Source organism: Lithobates pipiens, unplaced genomic scaffold (assembly GCF_037356315.1).
Source record: "Lithobates pipiens isolate NorthernLeopardFrog02 unplaced genomic scaffold, aLitPip1_a1.2 Scaffold_19, whole genome shotgun sequence".
NCBI lineage: Eukaryota > Metazoa > Chordata > Amphibia > Anura > Ranidae > Lithobates > Lithobates pipiens.
The window spans coordinates 435,342,151-435,362,854 of record NW_027507764.1 but is presented as its reverse complement, the minus strand read 5'-3'; the positions used below and the strand labels follow the sequence as shown (position 1 = coordinate 435,362,854).

The 20,704-nt window shown below is 41.9% G+C and overlaps 1 protein-coding gene across 2 annotated transcripts in view; it reads left to right on the top strand.

Annotated features, from left to right (window-relative positions):
- CCDC178 (coiled-coil domain containing 178) overlaps window positions 1-20,704 on the top strand; it is a 447,704-nt gene that overhangs the window by 42,018 nt on the left and 384,982 nt on the right. For both annotated transcript variants that reach the window (XM_077492627.1, XM_077492628.1), the window contains 2 exons: window positions 54-145; window positions 15,117-15,329. In XM_077492627.1, the coding sequence (XP_077348753.1) occupies window positions 54-145; window positions 15,117-15,329 (305 nt within the window). The remainder of the gene's footprint in view (window positions 1-53; window positions 146-15,116; window positions 15,330-20,704) is intronic.

The following is a 20,704-nucleotide window of genomic DNA, read 5'->3' as shown; positions in this document are numbered from 1 at the left end:
TGATATGAGATAATACCAAAGTTATTTTTTAAGGTTTAAATGACCTTTTCCAGGGCAACTTGTGTGAACAATGAAGATGCATCTATCGATGGCCCAGTGGAATCTCCAATCTTGCATATTAAAGGAGTTGGTCTGTTTGATAAAGGTAAGTTTTATGCAGGGCCCGGACAGGGAGTGGGCAGAAGGGACAAGCTGCCCTGGCGCTGTCCTAATATGTTGTGAAGAGGGCACACTAGAAGCTTCTGCTGGTTCTCCTGCCTCACTGACAGGAGTGACTGTCATTCTCCCTTTTAATCAATGCACTGTTATGATCCCCCCTCTGTCTTATCTCTTGTACTTAATCACTCTCCTGCAGCCTGGTCCCACTGTGTGCTTACTCACTGCACACATGGAGGACAGTGCTGTGCACACAGAACCAATCTTTGAGCTGCAGCCAACATTGACAAGAGCAGCTGAAAGATCAGTTCTGTGTGACTACTACTGCACTGCCTAGGAGAGCTCTACCAGGACAGCACTGTCCTCCATGTGTGCTGAGGCAATGTAATGAATAGTAATGAAAATAGAAAAAAATTAAGGCATTTCAATAGGATGCCCTACGTGCAAGAAACATGGAAAAGCCCCTAACTCTTTTCCAAAAATGCACCGCACCGAAGCTTGAGGCACATTAGTGTGCCCTCTATCCTTACAACAGTGTGCCAACCTTATGTCAAGGTGCCCCCCTCCTTACACCAGTATGCCCCCCTCCTTACACCAGTGTGCCCCCCTCCTTACATCTTTGTGCCCCCCTCCTTACATCCTTACAGTGACAAGAGCAGCTGCAGCTGAAAGACCAGTTCTGTGTGACTACTACTGTACTGCCTAAGAGAGGGCTCTGAAACTGTAAACACCCCCCCTGTCCTTGGTTACTAGGACCGCTGGCGCCCTAACAACCAATGATATTGGGTATTTGCCCTACCTCTCCAGCTCCCAGAGGAGGACAGAACTTCCCCATTCACACTTGCACGGCCTTCCAGATCCCAATGTGCTGCTGCAACCATGCTGCTTAAGGTAAGGGGGCACATTGATGGAAGGGGTAACATTGATGTAAAGGGGGACACTGATGTAAGGGGGAATACGTTGATGTAATAGGGGGCACACTGAGGTAAGGAGGGAAGCACATTGATGCAAGAGGGGGTGCATTGATGTAAGGGGGGCACATTGATATAAGGGAGGAACACTAATGTAAGGGGGGCACATTGGTGTAAATACAGGGGACACATTGATGTATGGTGGACACACTGATATAAAGAAGGGGGACACTCTGATGTAAGGTGAGTGGGCACATTGATGTAAGGTGGGCACTCTGATGTAAGGGAAGACACATTGATGTAAGGAGGGGGAGCATATTGATGTAAGGTGGGCACACTGATGTAGGGGGGGACACGGATGTTAGGAAGAGGGGCACACTGATGTAAGAAGGGAGGCACACTAATGTAAGGAGGAGGGGCACATTGATGTAAGGTGGACACACCTTACATAAGGGGTGCCCCCCCCGATATAAGGGGGGGCACATTCATATAAGGTGGGCACACTGATGTCAGTGATGGGGGGGCCCACAAGCTTTATGGTGTCTAAAAAATCTTTCACACCATCTGCAGAGACCACAAAACTGCTAGTCTCTGCAACACACTTAGCAATTATTTCTGTGTCTTGTCCACATAAAAAACACAGGTGTAATGTCCTGTGCAGAGGGGTACAGGATTATGCAGCATGACTGCATTTTTACTCACAGCTCCATACCTTGTGTGACAGGAAGAGGGAGGGAAATCAAAGTGGTGCTCTATGTCTATACTGCCCGCCTACTTCTCCTAACATTAAATCACAGCTGGGATAATGCTGCCACTTCGGCATGTCTGGTGCAAGGGGGAATGTTTCCGGGCACTGATGGTGGAGGACAGAATGGTGGCACAGATAAGGAGGAAATAATGGCAGGGGACACTGATGGCGGGGGCCTGATTGGCGTCTCAGATGAGGACGACAGAAAGGTGATGGACACTGATGGTGGGTGACAGAATGGTGGGCACAGATGAGGAAGACAGAATGGCGGGCACTGATGAGACGGACAGAATGGCAAGGGACAGAATGGGGGACACAGATGAGGGGGAAAGAATGTCTGGCACATACAATATAAGGAGGAAAGAATGGTGGGCAATGATGAAACCGAGAGAATGATGGCACAGGATGTGGTGTCAGTCTGGGCTTATACAACTGATGTCAATGTGCATAAAAACTCACTAAAACACACATGAAAACTGATGTAAACTTTTGTCTCTGCAAGTTAAATCTGCACGGTTTTTTCCATCAGCTTTAAGCACATATGGTGTGAACAAGGCCTGGGACTGAGACAGCCTTTACATGGAAACATTAGTGATTGGCCATCTCCTTGCTGCCTTTTTTTAAATGGTGTTAGTATGTATTTTAAACCGATGTTGCCGTAATATATTACACTTATCAGCTTTCAAGAGAGAAATATATTCTTAAGGGGACTCTGTCATTAAAGGATTGTTGGGTAAATTGCTGCTGGTGTGAAGGGTAAGCACCTTAAAGGGGTTGTAAAATCAAGTTTTTTTTATCTTAATGCAGTCTATGTATTAAGATAAAAAACTTTCAGTGTGCAGCAGTTCCCCTCAGCCCCCCTAATACTTACCTGAGCCCCCTCTATAGCCAGTGATGTTGTAGGATTGTCTCTGCTGCCTGGGACTCTCCTCCTCATTGGTTGAAACAGCAGCGCATCGCCATTGGCTCCCACTGCTGTCAATTAAAGTCAGTCAGCCAATGAGGGAAGAAATGGGACGGGGCAGGGCTGGGCCTCAGCTCCATGTCTAAATGGATACACGGAGCTGCAGCTGGGATTGGGTGCCCCCATAGCAAGCTGCTTGCTGTGGGGGTACTCATGAGGAGGGATGGGGCCAGGAACTCCAAAGAGGGACCTGAGAAGAGGAGGATCCGGGCTGCTCTGGGCAAATCCACTGCGACAGAGCAGGTAAGTATAACATTTTAACAAAAAAAAAAATGAGACTTTGCAATCACTTTAGGATGACTACAAATACCTGCAGCAGCTTCTCAAACCTTCCTTTCACAGTCAAACGCCAGTTTCTTCTTACAGGCAAAGCTTCAAGTAGTGTAGGAGTTTTTAGCATTAAGCCACCCATACACACCTTACTATTTATCAAATACTATGACCATTGCTCTAATTAACCCTCTTGTTTGAACCAAACAAATACCGGTACAGAGTTCCCCTGCCACCCCAATCACTAGAACTGACCCTCTGAAGACACCTTAAATCTGACACTTCTGGGAATGTCAATCTTAATGGTCCTCCTAAGCCAGTGATTCTCAACCAGGGTCCAGTGGAACCCTAGGGTTCCTCCAGAGGTTGCTAGGAGTTCCTTCAGCATTGGGCCATTTCTGCCTCTCGGATAAGTTCCCACCGACACCATTGATCTTTATAGCTATCTGTAAGGAGGTAATTCTTCCCAATGACCACAAGTGTAGGGACCATTCTTCCCAATTTACCATCACACTAATGTATCATGAGTTGTAGATTTATAATTTTTAGCAGGGGTTCTCTGAGACTGGACAACTATTTCAAGGGTTCCTCTGTGTTGAAAAAGTTGAGAAAGGCTGACCTAAGCACTCTTTTGCTGACCTCCATGTCAGTACAATTAAAAGCAGTGGCATGAGGGTCAGCATTAGGCATCAGTGAGCTGAGGGGAACCATGGAGATCAAAACTCCTGGAAGTGTTTGCTTTCCAGTGGTCTTTAGGGGGCTAGTTCTTGTGACTGGCTCTGCATTCTCCCTCTAAATCACCCTTACCTCTGAAGACTGATCCGCGTTTCAGATCACTCTGCAGAAGCTACTCACAGACAGTGAAGAAGTGGTGTGACTCCTCACCACCTGTTTTAACTCAATTTTTGACAACAGATGCGGCACAACTGCATGCATTGCACGCACTTGCACCTCGTATGCAGTGCTTTCCCATTGACTTGAATGTGTAGCGTTTGGCTTGCCATCTGATGATTGCTAGAAGTAGGGTTAACTTTCCTGTGGGCACAAAGCATGGTATATAAAGACCCCCATTGACTGCCTATTTGCAGTTTAAGGGGGGCAGTTGGTGTTAGGCTGTGCATGATGTAATGTATATACAGACCTTGTCAAGTTCCAGTTTCTGTCTCCAGTGCTGCTGGGGAAATTTCTCTTTTGAATACATGTAAGTAAATAAATTTTTTCCACCTGTGATGTATTTCTGGATTAATGATAAAATACTCTTTTAGACCTTTTAATATTAGCATTTCTTATCTAACAGTATTTGCACCTGGGAAGGACTGAAAACATCTATCCTTGGAGCAAATACAATCTTATGTGCTTTCCTACTGACAACGGTTTCACTAGACAGGAAGTAAGAAAAAATTCAGACCTGGCAAAACAGAAACCTCAGTAGACACTGAACTTTGCTTTTATGTAACTCAAAGATATGGAAATATTATTAAAATACAGTTTATTATATGGATAAGTAGAACTATCCTTATACTTTGAAAAAAAAAAACCCTCTCTGGGTGATCAATGTATATTTAACGAATTTTGCAGCATATTCTTGCATATTCTTGCTGTGCAGAAATAACTCTTTGTTTCACGAGAATGAAGGAGGGTCTGGTTCATTATTAACCACTTCAGCCCCGGAAGGATTTACCCCCTTCCTGACAAGAGCACTGCGATTTGGCACTGCGTCGCTTTAACTGACAATTGCGCCGTCGCGTGATGTTGTACCCAAACAAAATAAACGTCCTTTTTTCCCCACAAATAGAGCTTTCTTTTGGTGGTATTTGATCGCCTCTACGGTTTTTAATTTATGCGCTATAAACAAAAAAAGAGCATCAATTTTGAAAAAACGCAGTATCTTTTACTTTTTGCTATAATAAATATCCCCCAAAAATATATAAAAAAACATTTTTTTCCTCAGTTTAGGCCAATATGTATTCTTCTAAATATTTTTTGGTAAAAAAAATCCCAATAAGCGTATATTGATTGGTTTTCGCAAAATTTATAGCGTCTACAATATAGGGTATAGTTTTATGGAAATTTTTATCAGGACTGCGACATTATGGTGGACAGATCGGACACTTTTAACACAATTTTGGGACCATTGTCATTTATACAGCGATCGGTACTATAAAAATGCATTAATTACTGTGTAAATGACACTAGCAGTGAAGGGGTTAACCACTAGGGGGCAGTGAAGTGGTTAAGTGTGTCCTAGGGAGTGATTCTAACTGTGGGGGGAGAGGGTAAACCTCACATGACAGTGATCACTGTTCTCGATGAGAGAGAGCAGTGATCTCTGTCCTGTCACTAGGCAGAACGGGGAAATTCTTTGTTTACAAAAGCATCTCCCCGTTCTACCTCTCCGTGACATGATTGCGAGCACCTGGCGGGCATCAAGTCTGCGGGATCCACGGTAATGGAGATCGTGGCGGACGCACGTGCGTGCAACCAGAGGGCAGCACAGCTTCTTTAAGGGGACGTACCTGTACGCCCTTTTGCCCACCAGTGCCATTCGGTGTACGCTGGTTGGCAAGCGGTTAAAACCCCTTCACACTGACCATGCGCAAATATGCCTTCTCAGCTTGAAGGGGTTATACCGGGGAGATGCATGCAGCTGCACGCATCACCCCGGTACCACTTTTTAGAGCCATCAATTGTTTTTTTAGTGAAAACAACCGATGCTGCTAAAAGCCGCTTGGCTTTTATCATAAGGAGTGTGGGAGGGGATGTCCCCCCCTCCCGCCACCTTCCGCGTCTCTCCTGGGCTTTCCCGTGCCTCAGAGAGACCCGAGCGACCAGCCAACATGTCTGCCGGCTGGTCGAAACACCCAAATTAAGCCAGAATTGGCTCAGATCAGATCTTCTATCTAGTAACCTGGAAACTATGTCATGACATCACTCTGGGCTTCCTCGGCTGCCAATGGCGACAATTTAAAAAAATCCCTAGTATTCCAAAAAGGCGATTTTTGGGGTTTTGAATACTTTTAAGTGCAAAGGAGGAATTTGGGGTCTTATAGACCCCAGATCCCTCTATAAAGAGTACGTGTCACAACCTATTACTGTCACAAGGGTTGTTTACATTCCTTGTGACAGCAATAAAAAATGATCAGATTTAAAGTAAAAAAATAATAAAAAAAACTGTAAATAAAAAAATAAAATAATGTAAATCAAAAAAACAAAACATTTAAAGCGCCCATCTCCCTGTGCTTGTGGGCAGAAGTGAACGCATACGTAATTTGCGTCTGCAAATGTAAACGGTATTCAAACCACACATGTGCAGGTATTGCTGCGATCATTAGAGTGAGAGCAATAATTCTAGCACAGGACCTCCTCTGTTACTCTAAACTAATAAACCATATACATTTTTAAAGGGTCGCCTATGGTGATTTTTAGGTACCATAGTTTGTTGCTATTCCACCAGTGTGCGCTATTTCAAAGCATAACATGTTAGGTTTCTATTTACTCAGCGTAACATCATCTTTCACATTATACAAAAAAATTGGCCTAACTTTATTGATTTGTTTTCTTTTAATTCATAAAAGTGTATTTTTTCCTCAAAAAATTGCGTTGGAAAGACCACTGTGCAAATACTGTATGACATAAAAAAATTGCAACGATTTACCATTTTATTCTCTAGGGTCTCTGCTAAAAAAAAAATATATATATATATATATATATATATATATATATATATATATATATATATATATATATATATATATAATGTTTAAGGGTTCTAAGTAATTTTCTAGCAAAAAATACAGATTTTAACTTGTAAAAAACAAATGTCAGAAATAGGCTTAGGTGTGAAAGGGTTAATCAGCCGATGCACTTTCTGTCTTCTTATGAGGAAAGCTGCAGTGTCTGCATCCCTTTAGAAGTGATTAACACTAGAGTATCTCATCAAAACTTACATTTATGTTACAGGGTGCCTAAAATCTGGCGTGTATCTTAGTACAGACTTCTGAGAAAATCAGTGAACCAATCATACACACACACGCAGGAAATGACATTTTTTGGGGTGTTTTGTATAGCAGACGCCTCCAGGTTGTCATATCGCATGAATTTTACAGACAATTACAATGCTGCATTTTGAAAAGGATACTTGTGTGGCTTGTTTAGCAATTGTTTATTATGTGTGCTATATTACTTTTTTATTTTTTTGCTCTAATTTATTCCCACAAAAGTGGAGTGTCCCTTTAGGATATGTAAAACATCAAGTCATCTTAGCAAATAAACTTTGCTAACCTATGCGGACACTCCTATAGATACTTCAAACAGCTTCATTTGATATTAAGCAGACCCTTCCTTTTAAATAGGATAAGATCGTTTGAGTGAGTGTAAAATAACTTCCAATATACTGCCTCTACTCAAAATAGATATGTCTGTTATGTTATCTAATATAATTTCCGAGTGGTACTGCTACCGTCATTATTGAAATCAGTTAAATGGCAGCTGATCTTTTTCCTGCTATGTTCATTACATATTTTTACTTATTTTTCGTGGAGATTTAATGAAGATTTTTCAAGTTCCATTTATGCTAGAAACATCAGCATGGCCACTAGAGGGAGTTAGAAGACTGATTTTAAGAAGATATCTTCTGATCCAGGAAATCATGGCTTTACCTTGTAGTATGATTTAAAAAAAAAAAAAGGAAATGCTGTTACAAAAACCTCTAATTTAACTGCTGATTATTAATTTTTAACATCAATGTAGTAGCTGTATATTACTGTATATAAAATTTCTTTGCTATAGTTATGCTGCGTACACACGATCAAACAATCGGGTGGAAAAGTCGGGCAAACTCAAGTCCGCTGGACAATCCCCCCGTGTGTAGCCTCCGGCGGACTTTTTTGACCCGAAAGTACGGCGGACTTAGAAAGTAGTTTTGCACTCCAATCTTCGCGCCGGACTTGCATTTTGGCGGACAATCCGGCCGTGCGTATGACAGTCCGCCGTACTTTTGAAATGAATGGACTTTTCCCGCCCGGAGAAAGGTCCGCTCATTTTGAGTGCGTCTCCAGGTAGGCGGGGGCCCGCAAAGGAGACGTCGCAGGCCCTGCCACCTGGTATGGACTTAAAGGGGAACCCCAACGCCGAAGAAAATTGGCGTGGGGGTCCCCCACCAGGTCCACATCAGACCTTTGTCCGAGCACGCTACCCGGCCGGCTAGGAAAGGGGGGGACGAGCGAGCGCCCCCCCCTGAGCCGTACCAGGCCGTGTGCCCTCAACATGGGGGGTGCCTTGGGGAAGGGGGGCCGCGCGGCGCCCCCACCCCAAAGCACCTTGTCCCCATGTTGATGAGGACAAGGGCCTCTTCCCGACAACCCTGGCCGTTGGTTGTTGGGGTCTGCGGGAGGGGGGCTTATCGGAATCCGGGAGCCCCCTTTAATAAGGGGGCCCCCGGATCCTGACCCCCCACCCTATGTGAATGAGTATGGGGTACAATGTACCCCTACCCATTCACCTGTAAAAAAAACACAACACACAAGGGTTAAAATAGTTTATTGCACAGCTCCGGGGGTCTTCCGTCTTCGGGGGTCTTCTCGCCGGACTCCTCCGCTATCTTCTTCTAGCTCTTTTACTAGCGGAGGAGCCCGGCTTTCTTCCTCGCCGCCGCCCTCTTCTTCCGACTTCGGGGGTCTTGTCCCCCTCTTCGGGGGTCTTGTCCCTCTCTTCGGTTCTTCTTGCCGGGCCACTGCGCTTTCTTCTAGGTCTTTTACAGGCGGTGGCCCGGTCTTCTGTCACCGCTGTCGCCGCCTTCTGTTCTTCTCTTCTCTTCAGATGTTGCCTCATCGCATCCTCCGCTCACAATGGCACCAACGCGATGCGCGGCGACTTACAGAGGATGCTGGTACTGTGACATCATAATAGGCGGGGACATCATCCGGTGATGTCCCTATATAAGTCGCCACGCGTCGTGTCCATGCCATTGTGAGTGGAGGATGCGACGAGGCAACATCTGAAGAGCTAGAAGAAGGCGCGGTGGCCCGGCAAGAAGAACGGAAGAGGGGGACAAGACCCCCGAAGAGGGGGACAAGACCCCTGAAGTCGGAAGAAGAGGGCGGCGGCGCTTGCTTCCCCAAGGCATCCCCCCATGTTGAGGGCACGCTGCCTGGTATGGCTCAGGAGGGGGGGGGGCGCTCGCTCGGCGTTGGGGTTCCCCTTTAAGTCCATACCAGGTGGCGGGGCCAGCGACGTCTCCTTCGCAGGCCCCGCCTACCTGGAGACGCGCTCAAAATGAGCGGACTTTCCTCCGCGTGTGTGGCCGAGTCCATTCATTTCAAAAGTACGGCGGATAGTACGGCGGACTTAGTACGCCGTATTAGTCCGCTGAAAAAGTGCCGTGTGTAGGCAAGTAGCCCGTTCGGAAAGTCCGCCGGACAGTCCGGCGGGAAGTCTGCCGGACTAAGTCCGCCGGATAGTCGGCTACGTGTGTACGCGGCATTAGTAGTAAAGCATGAAAGAACTGTTAATTATATGCTTGGCTAAAGATTTATGGTATGTCATAAGATACACTTCTGAGCACACAAACAGGTAAGAAAGAATCAAATCTGTAGAAGCCTGCTCTGCCAGCAGTTCTCCCGCATTCGTTCCACTGAGTGTGGATAGTTCCCAATCCATCTGATCAATCCCTTACTTTTGCTAGCAGATCTCCATTTTTCTCTTTCTTCACTTTTTGAGATTTTTTTTAGATAACAAGAAATTCTCCATCACCATCAAAAATGCTATGAAACTAATGAAAGCATTTGAGTTGGCATCTGAGTGGATTCTGGGTACCAAGCTGATTCACACATGTTTGGCCGCGGTTACAGTGCGATTTTTAAAAGGAGTCTGGTGCGGTTTTGTTCACTGGTTCATGTGCGATTCAGGTGCAACTTATTACTTGAAATCGCACCTGAACCAGACTGAAAAACACACAGGACTCTTTTTAAAAATGCACTGTGGCCAGCCCGCAGATGTGTGAACTGACTCCATAGAGAAGGCTGCTGGTTCACATGTCAAGTGAATTGGTTGCAGTTCAAAACACATCCATTTCACATATATGTGAACTGAGACTTAGGGTGCTGTTTTATGTTCCCTGAAATATATGACTTCATTGAAACCAGTAGACAAAAAACTGTTGAAATGGAATATGTGAAAGTACAATGCAAACTGGTGGAGGGGTGGTGTAGTGGCATTAAGGATATTGCAGTCACTATTGGAACTGTGCCTCCCATGTACCAGTTGATGTATATGGATAGAGGACGCTTGACCAAATATGAAAAAAATCTGGGGCTGCATGAGTAGACTCCATCTGATTCCTATACCTTCCCCCATCCTCCATGTGCCTTACAAACATAAGTCCTATAATGGCACGTACTGATACTAGGTTGCTTTTTGTCCTTTATGTGCAGTATATGCTGTGATCTCTATGAGGTCTAAACTTTGTACATTCTATTATATTGTACTTTTGTACTGTACATGAGCTGTGGTAAGAATATTGACTTTTGTTTATAGATTGTATTTTGGAAACTTTTAAGAAAGTTTTTTACTATTAAAAAACAAAGAATATAGTGAAGGGGGTGAACTGACACTGCACTAGACAGAACGTCCCCAGATGTGACAATAATAGCCAGCTCAAGAAAGGTGTCCCAAGTGGGGAGCAGAGTGCACCTTGATAATGACATAGTTTATTCCTTTCATGCCTAAGCCTATTTCTGACATTTTGCAGCTTACGAGTTACTGTAAAATTCGTATTTTTTGCTAGAAAATTACTTAGAACCCCCAAACATTTTATACAAATATAAAGACCGCCGCGCAAATACCGTGTGACAAAAAATATTTCAACGATCGCCATTTTATTCTCTAGGGTCTTTGCTAAAAAAAAAAAAATGATATACACACACACACACACAAATATATATATATATATATATATATATATATATATATATATATATATATATATATATATATATATATATATATATATATATCTGTGTGTGTGTATATCATTTTTTTTAGCAGAGACCCTAGAGAATAAAATGGCGATCTTTGCAATATTTTTTGTCACACGGTATTTGCGTGGCAGTCTTTCAAACGCATTTTTTTGGTAAAAAGACACTTTCATGAATTAAAAAACAAAACAGTACAGTTAGCGCAATTTTTTATATAATGTGAAAGATGAGGTTACGCCGAGATACCTAACATGTCATGCTTTGAAATTGCGTACACTCGTGGAATGGCGACAAACTACGGTACCTAAAAATCTCCATAGGAGACGCTTTAAATTTTTTTAACGGTTACCAGGTTAGACTTACCACTTACAAAGGATTTCTTTTACTAGAATTATTGCTCTCGCTCTAACAATCGTGGCAATACCTCACATGTGTGATTTGAACACTGTTACATATGCGGGCATGTCTTAAGCATGCCGTTTCTTTGCTGCTCGAGCTCGCAAGGACAGGGTGCTTTAAAACATTTTTTTTTTTACATTGTCACTTTAAAAAAAATTAAAAAAATTCTGATCACTTTTGTTACTGTCACAAGGTGCTGGCAGGTACTTTTGCACTTCAAAGTATTCAGATTCACAAAAAAGAGTGATTCTGAATACCGTAGTTTTTTTTTCAATCGTTGCCTTTGGCAGCCATGTAAACCGGAAGTGACGGTGTGACTTGTGCCATCTGCAACCAAAAAACAGTAATTTGTATCCCAAAATTTGTATATTTTATAAAAAGCAATGTTTTCAAAACTGAACCTTGGGATACACCTTTCATGACATTTGACTATTCAGAACATGACTTGTTACTTTTAACTCTCTGTGTTTTTTAGGCCAATTTTTTTGCCTATTTCCTCACTGAATTGACTAAGCTTAAAGACTAACATACTATACACACCAGCAGTATGTAACTAACCCTGCTGATTGCTTTTGCAACGTCCTGTAATAATACATTCACAGCCACCCCTCCATCCACGTTTCTACCTACATCCTTATGAGCAAAAAGTAGACAATATCTGTCTTTCATACGTCCTTACTGACTGATTAATGCAGATCTTAGCAATTCTGTCAGAATTATGGAATCCTACATACTGGAGGTTATTTACTAAAGCAATATCCACTTTGCACTGCAAGTGCACTTGGAAGTGAAGTCGCTGTAGATCTGAGTGGAACATGCAAGGAAATTAAAAAACAGCATTTTAGCTTGCACATGATTGGATGATAAAATCAGCAGAGCTTCCCCTCATTTCAGATCTTCCCCTCAGATTTAGAGCGACTTCATTTCCAAGTGCACTTTCAGTGCAAAGTGGATTTGTTTAGCGGCATATTACTTATGAAAAGTTCAGCAGTTATTTTTATTCTCTTAAACATCATTGTATATGAAATCAAACTCAACCTAACAGGTAGCCAAATATGAAGCTTAATGAAAATTTGTTGTAAAGTGTATTGATAGAAAATGTTTTTTTTTTAGTTTTGGATAGAGTGGGAAGTGATTAGAACTGCTGTCAGGACATACTGACATTGGAGGCTCCATTGGAGAGATTCATTTCCTGTCTGGTAAAAAGGTTGTCCTCAAGACAGAAAGTGAGGGGAAATCAACAACAAAAACAAAACAAAACAACCAAAACAACAAAACTGACAGAAGTAAAATAGACTTTTTTTAAGTCAGATTGAGCGATGCTATAACCTCTTTCAGCTTTTTTATTGGTGTCTGTTTCTCTGTTTCGGATTTTGGCTCACTTCCTGTCTGGTAAAACATTGTCCTCCATAAACAGAAAGTTAAAGGAAATTTCTCTAATGGAGCCCTGGATAGCAGGGGTTCTAACTGTTAGCCATGCTATCCAAAACTGAAACATTTTAACCGTTTCCTGACCGCCTCACGCAGATATACTGCGGCAGAATGGCATACAGACAGATTAACGTACCTGTACGTTGCCCTTTAAGAGGCGGCTTGCGGGCATGCCCCCGCCAGGAGCTCCGTGAGCATGATCGCGGGTCCCACGGACTTAATGACCGCGGGGATACCTGCGATCGTCTCACGGAGAGGAAGAATGGGGAAATGCTAATGTTAACAAGCATCTCCCCGTTCTGCCTAATGGCACTGATCATAGCTCCCTGTGATTGGGAGTGGTGATCAGTGTCGTGTCACACATAGTCCCCCCCCCCCACAGTTATAATCACTCCCTAGGGCACACTTAACCCCATACAGAGTCACCTAGTGGTTAACCCCTTCACTGCCAGTCACCTTTACACAGTAATCAATGCATTTTAATTGCACTGATCACTGTATAAATGTGAATGGTCCCAGAATCGCAACAATAATGTTGCAGTCCCGATAAAAATTGCTCATTGCCGCCATTACTAGTAAAAAGAAAAAAATTATAAGAAAAATTCCATAAAACTATCCCCTATTTTGTAGACGCTATAACTTTTGTGCAAACCAATCAATAAACACTTATTATGATTTTTTTTTTAACCATAAATATATAGAAGAATACGCATCAGCCTAAACTGAGAACAATTTTTTTTTATATATTTTTGGGGGATATTTATTATAGCAAAAAGTAAAAAATTATTTAATTTAATAATTTTTTCAAAATTGTCGCTATTTTTTTGTTTATAGCACAAAAAAGGAAAACGCAGAGGTGATCAAATACCACCAAATGAAAGCTCTATTTGTGGAGAAAAAAGGACATCAATTTTGTTTGGGAGCCACGTCGCACAACCAAGCAATTGTCAGTTAAATGACTCAGTGCCGAATCGCAAAAAGTGCTCTGGTCTTTGGCCAGCCAAATGGTCCGGGGGTTAAGTGGTTAAAAACTTTTTGATGGAGTATACCTTTGGCTGAGTCACAAGTTGCAAGCCAATTCCAGAATTGTAAAGTAATTGTCCAGCATCAGTGTTGGTGAGGTGGCTGTTTTGCATACACTGGCAGCTTCCAGCGATGTATTCCCTGGGATTCATCAAGACTGACGCAAGCAGATTTTGCAGAAGTGTCTTTTATGCATTCTATAAGTGATGAAGAATACATTAAATGAATGTACCTGTCTAGAACTTGGTTTTGAATGTGGCTCATGCTGCATAACTTGTAGAATACACAGGACACTTTTGGAAAATCTGTCTGAGCCCGGTTTCTCTCTGCAAGCCAAGAAGAGAGTTGGTCTTAATTAGCGCCACTATTATATTTTAGTGCATTCAATGCAACACAATGTAAAAGTGGCTCATTCAATGTGACACAATGGGGTTGATTTACTAAAGGCAAATCAACTTTGCACTACAAGTGCACTGAAAGTCCACTAGGAAGTGCAGTCGCTTTAGATCTGAGGGGAAGATCTGAAATGAGGGGAAGTTCTGCTGATTTTATCATCCAATCATGTACAAGCAAAAATGCTGTTTTTTATTTTCCTTGCATGTTCCCCTCAGATCTACAGCGACTGCACTTCCAAGTGCACTTGTAGTGCAAAGTGGATTTGCCTTTAGTAAATAAACCCCACTGTAAAAATGGTGCATTTTAGAACTGCCTCAATTTGGTGCATGAGTCGCTGTCAGAACCAAAAGTGTCGCAAATGCTTCATAAATTTGGCGCAATAAATTAACAAGAAGGATTAACGCCAGACAAATTATGCAGCAGCTTTATTGAATTCCCCCTTTTGTCTTTTTAAAACAAATTGATGTGTAAACAGGACAAGAGTAATGCAGTTTTCAACAAAAACTTTGTGAGGGTATCAGTAACTAAATTAGACTTGAGACGTTCTCCAAAGTACAGTGTCTTACTACATTATGTGCAGCATATTTATTTTCTCCAACACTACAGGCACTCTTTAATGCATGGGTCTCAAACTGGTGGCCCCCCAGCTGTTACGAAACTACTAGTCCCATCATGCGTCTGCCTGTGGGAGTCATGCTTGTAACTGTTAGCCTTGCAATGCCTCCTGGGACTTGTAGTTTCGCAACAGCTGGAGGGCCACCAGTTTGAGGTCTCTGCTAAAGAGTGTGGAAATTTGTGTTCTAAATTAAGCACCTAACATCCTTATTATTTGTCCTGTTTTTCAGATTCCCCAGAGTCTGGAGCAGATGTATCTTTAAAGCCTAACACAGAAGCTGTAATCTCAGAGGTAATAAAGCTGATCTGGCGGTTGGAAGCTGACCGGCAAGAAGCAGAAGAGGCTTTGAAACTGGAAAGGGAAAGAAAGCAAGGTCTACTCAGACAGATTGATGTACTCTCCCTGTGGAAGCTGCAAAATCTACCCGAGGCTGTGCAGAAAGGTACAATGTCCTATTTCTTCCTGATGTTAATTGTAATTACGTTCCATAAATTTAGACCATCAAAGAAAAGTGCATAGGTTTTTCATTACATATATTTAATTAAAGTAAAAGTCTATATAGAAATAAAAAAAAGACTGCTGATGTACTGATATAAATTTATTTTTAAATTAAGCTAGTTCTTGACTTTCAGTTGATTTAAACCTTTGAAATTCCCTGGACAGTAGAGCTCAAGGGTAACACAAGGCCTGCCGGGCTCTGCTGCAGGGAACATAATCTAACACACTGATAGGAAGAGTGAACATAGAGCTGACATCATCAATCTGTTGCTGCTTGTTCATTTGCCATTTAGCATTGGGAATGGAGGTGACCAGCTAAATTTATTTTTATTTCAGTTACTTATATAGCGCCATCAATTTACACAGCACTTTACATATACATTGTACATTCACATCAGTCCCTACTCTCAAGGAGCTTACAATCTAAGGTCCCTAACTCACATTCATACATACTAGGGACAATTTAGACAGGATCCAATTAACCTACCAGCATGTCTTTGGAGTGTGGGAGGAAACAGGAGTACCCGGAGGAAACCCACGCAGGCACAGGGAGAACATGCAAACTCCAGGCAGGTAGTGTCGTGTTTGGGTTTCGAACCAGCGACCCTTCTTACTGCTAGGCAAAAGTTCTACCCACTACACCACTGTGCAACCCTAGACAAACTTTAGTCCCCAGGGTGACTGTGCTGAAGTTTAGGACTGGCTGGACAGAAATACAAAACGTTTAGCATATCAAACAGCTACCTTATAAATTCACTTCCACAATCACTCAGATTAGCCCAAATATAATGCACATGCAGTATATGTATTTTTAAAAGTTGTCAAACTATAAATTACATATAAATAAATGTCAAATGATGGAACACAAAGTGTATCCATTTTTAGCTGTCTTTTTGAAAAAGCTAAAAGTAAGCAACTATACTGGAGGCCCATTGGTCACCACTGTCAGGAAAGAGGCAAAATTTTATACTTACCTGGCGGTAAAACTTCCTTTCCTGATGCAAAGCATGACAGCATATACATATGTCTTGAATGAGTACACCCTGTTAAATAAGTTGAACTGTGACACCTTTCTGTCCACCTTCTCCCACTCTTCTTGAATGATATCTTTCACCTCTTCTGTTAGGGGAAACTAGAGTATTATTCTCTTCAACTGGGGATAATACTTCCTTGCTTTAGCAGGTTGTGCCACTTCTACCTCCCACTCGAGTGCCTCTCTAAGCACCTTCACTAGAGGTTGTATTAGGGAAAAGCTGAATCCTAACCTGTCTTCCTACTGGGATTCTTCTCCAGAATTGGACCCTGGGGATGGTTCTCTTATTCTTTGGGCCGAGGTTAGGTCCTCGCTGTTCCCCCTAGGTTGACTAGTTGTGGCCGACAAGTCCTGTCTGATCATCCAGACCATATCAGCCTTCTCGGCTTCTTTTTCTGCTGCCGCTTATAGCAGGCAGGTTCTACACAGCATTTTTCCTGTAAGGACCCTTTGCCCACAACCCATGCAGAGATCATCTCTGGGGTCCTCTTCCTGATGTGTGTATTCTACTCTGTGCCGGCTCTGTTGGCGGGCTTTAGAGTGTGCAGCCAGCCTCTCAGAGCTTGAGCCATAGTGCTGTTGCATCTCCTTGCTCTTGGAGGGTGTTGTGGCTGATGAGGGCTGAAACAGATTACAGCCTGTCAGTTATGCACTCTTTTTTTATGACCTCATATAAACACATATAAATACTTGCCCTCGCCTTAGATTATGTGGCTGGTCTCTAGGAGAGCTCATCTTGAATCTAGGATTTACAGATAGCGCTGGCTCAGTCATATACAGTAACATTGCTTCTGAAAATTTAGATCTTGTATGTCTCCTACCTGTCTCCGGGGTTCGATTCCTGTGGTGCCCAACAAGTTCTCGCTGGCACCTTTGTGCTTTGTTGCGCTCTGTGTTTCCTCTCCCTCTGCCAATCAACTGCTGGGGTGGATGATTCCCCTCCTGTGGCTTCCCAAGCCACCAATCCTATCCTTGACTTGACCACCATCTTGCTTTACCCGGAAGTCATTTCTTGTGACTCCTCATGCCATTCTCACCATTGGAAGTGGCATTTCCACCATCTTGCTCTACCCAGAAGGCTACTGGTGCTCTGTGGGGTTGTTCCTGTCCCGAAAGTAGTGCTGCCACCAGGATGGGCAGCTCTTACATATTAGCTTGTCCATGGGTGGTTGTTTCTGATGGCTCTCCTAGACCAGATGCCTGCACTCCCCTTATCCTGGATCCTGAGGGGGGAGGTCTCCCCCATATAGAAGTTTGTTTCAAGCTGTACAGCTGGGAGCTTCATCACAGGAGAGGCTTGAACCTGTGTGGCTTGGCCAGATGATTCCAGCAAGGTGAGGGGAAAAATCCTGCTTTCAGCAGCATAATAACCGGCTGTAGCAGTGAGGGAAAAAAAAAATGCTGCCTGCAGGGAGAAGACTTACTTGTATAGTATAACCAGCCCTGGTATAGGGCAGGGGGCGGAACACACCCATACGTATATGCTGTCATGCTGTATCAGGAAAAAAATTTTTGGCTGATTATATATTCTGTATCAGGAGTTATTGGGAAACAGAACCCAAAATGAGGAGATGGGACATTAAGGGTGCAATATTTAAAGAAAAAAGAGTATATGTATAAAAGATTTTTAAATTTTATTATAACAACAATTCAATAAAAACAAACACAAAAAGAAACCAGCCTTATAATTATACAAGGGTGTTATATATAACTTGCGGTCCAGATAGAGGTTCAGTTGGGGTACTTGTAGTTTGCTTATCCCGACATGTTTCGCTTATCGCTTCATCAGAGGATATACAAACTAGCAGAATAATAATAACAAGATAACATAAAAATCAGGTTTAAATGCAAAAAATACATTCCAAGGTAATTTATATAGGTTTATATATATATGCATACAACTAAAGGGATATGAACAGGGCTTTAGATAGAAATGTGTGCTTACCCCCACTTCACCAACCTATCTCCTGCAGGAAAAATCATCCAGGTATAATAAAGGGTGCAAGGGCAGCGAACCCAACAGCCAAGTAATACAGCAAGGGGAGCACAGACGATGGCTAGTCTGGACAAATAAGAATGAAGGTTTATTTTTAGAGCAAGGGCATTTTCTTTTCTTAGTTACAAACTTCTTTGCAAGCCAGTAGATTCTGTACTAACCTAATCTAATTCCACTTTTAAGACCTATATTATATCTATAGAAGTATAGGTATATATAATAGAAAATAAAAGAAATATCCACCAAAATATTTATTATAATACTAATTCATAATTAACCAAAACTTTTTATTTAGGATTAAATGGAGAGCATATTAACGCTACTTATGGACTTATATAGCAGAGGTATATATTATTTAAGTTATTATTTGGTTATAATTTTATAGAGAGGGAAATATACTATGCCTACTTACATGCTTACTAAGAAAGTAGAGGTTCTTTCCTGTAGTCCTATATTACTGCTAAGCCAATAAGAGTATCATGTAGCCCATTTGAGATGAATTGGACTGCAATGGATAAGCACCCACAACCTATCCGGCTTGTTTCCAGGGTGTCTCGATGGTCGGTGGCCATATAGTCGGACACAACCAGACCCGGCTCAGTCACGGAGGAGCCGCGCTAGGAGAGCATCAATTTTTACTGCCAGTAAGATTATTTTCAGACAAGAACCTTTATATTGATCTCTTTGCCAGGATTCTTATTTTACACCTGTTAACTTTTTGTTTTTCTTATACATCATAGACACCCTGGAAACAAGCCGGATAGGTAGTGGGTGCTTATCCATTGCAGTCCAATTCATCTCAAATGGGCTACATGATACTCTTATTGGCTTAGCAGTAATATAGGACTACAGGAAAGAACCTCTACTTTCTTAGTAAGCATGTAAGTAGGCATAGTATATTTCCCTCTCTATAAAATTATAACCAAATAATAACTTAAATAATATATACCTCTGCTATATAAGTCCATAAGTAGCGTTAATATGCTCTCCATTTAATTCTAAATAAAAAGTTTTGGTTAATTATGAATTAGTATTATAATAAATATTTTGGTGGATATTTCTTTTATTTTCTATTATATATACCTATACTTCTATAGATATAATATAGGTCTTAAAAGTGGAATTAGATTAGGTTAGTACAGAATCTACTGGCTTGCAAAGAAGTTTGTAACTAAGAAATGAAAATGCCCTTGCTCTAAAAATAAACCTTCATTCTTATTTGTCCAGACTAGCCATCGTCTGTGCTCCCCTTGCTGTATTACTTGGCTGTTGGGTTCACTGCCCTTGCACCCTTTATTATACCTGGATGATTTTTCCTGCAGGAGATAGGTTGGTGAAGTGGGGGTAAGCACACCTTTCTATCTAAAGCCCTGTTCATATCCCTTTAGTTGTATGCATATATATAAACCTATATAAATTACCTTGGAATGTATTTTTTGCATTTAAACCTGATTTTTATGTTATCTTGTTATTATTATTCTGCTAGTTTGTATATCCTCTGATGAAGCGATAAGCGAAACATGTCGGGATAAGCAAATTACAAGTACCCCAACTGAACCTCTATCTGGACCGCAAGTTATATATAACACCCTTGTATAATTATAAGGCTGGTTTCTTTTTGTGTTTGTTTCTATTGAATTGTTGTTATAATAAAATTTAAAAATCTTTTATACATATACTCTTTTTTCTTTAAATATTGCACCCTTAATGTTCCATCTCCTCATTTTGGGTTCTGTTTCCCAATAACTCCTGATATTGTTAATAGGGATGAGGTGCCATGTAATTTGGGTGTTGATGGAAGTCTGAATCATGCTTTTCAAAAATGATATATACTGTATATTTTGGCAATTGCATATTATTGCTGACATAACTTTGCTGCAAGGGGCTACAGTGCATGTCCACTGTCAGGATAGGGATGCCGTACTTAGACTGACAGTCTGGTAATTCTAGCATTATTCTAGATGAATTGGTGTGTCTGAGAATACCTATAGCTATGTATCAGAGAACTCAATCAAGTTATAGCCAGGCCATTATACCTGATCTTTGTGGACAGCATAATAACAGGACCAGCTGATTAGAGAAAAGCCAACGTGGTACCAATATTCAAAAAAGGGCAGATACATATTCCTGGGAATTATAGGCCAATCAGCTTAACATCAATAGTGGGTAAATTATTGGAGGGGATGATTTGGGACTATATCCAAAGTTTTACTGAGGAGAAGAATATCAGCTTGAGTTTATGAAAGGCTGTTTCTGCCAGCCCAATCATTCTACGAGAAAGTGAGCAGCC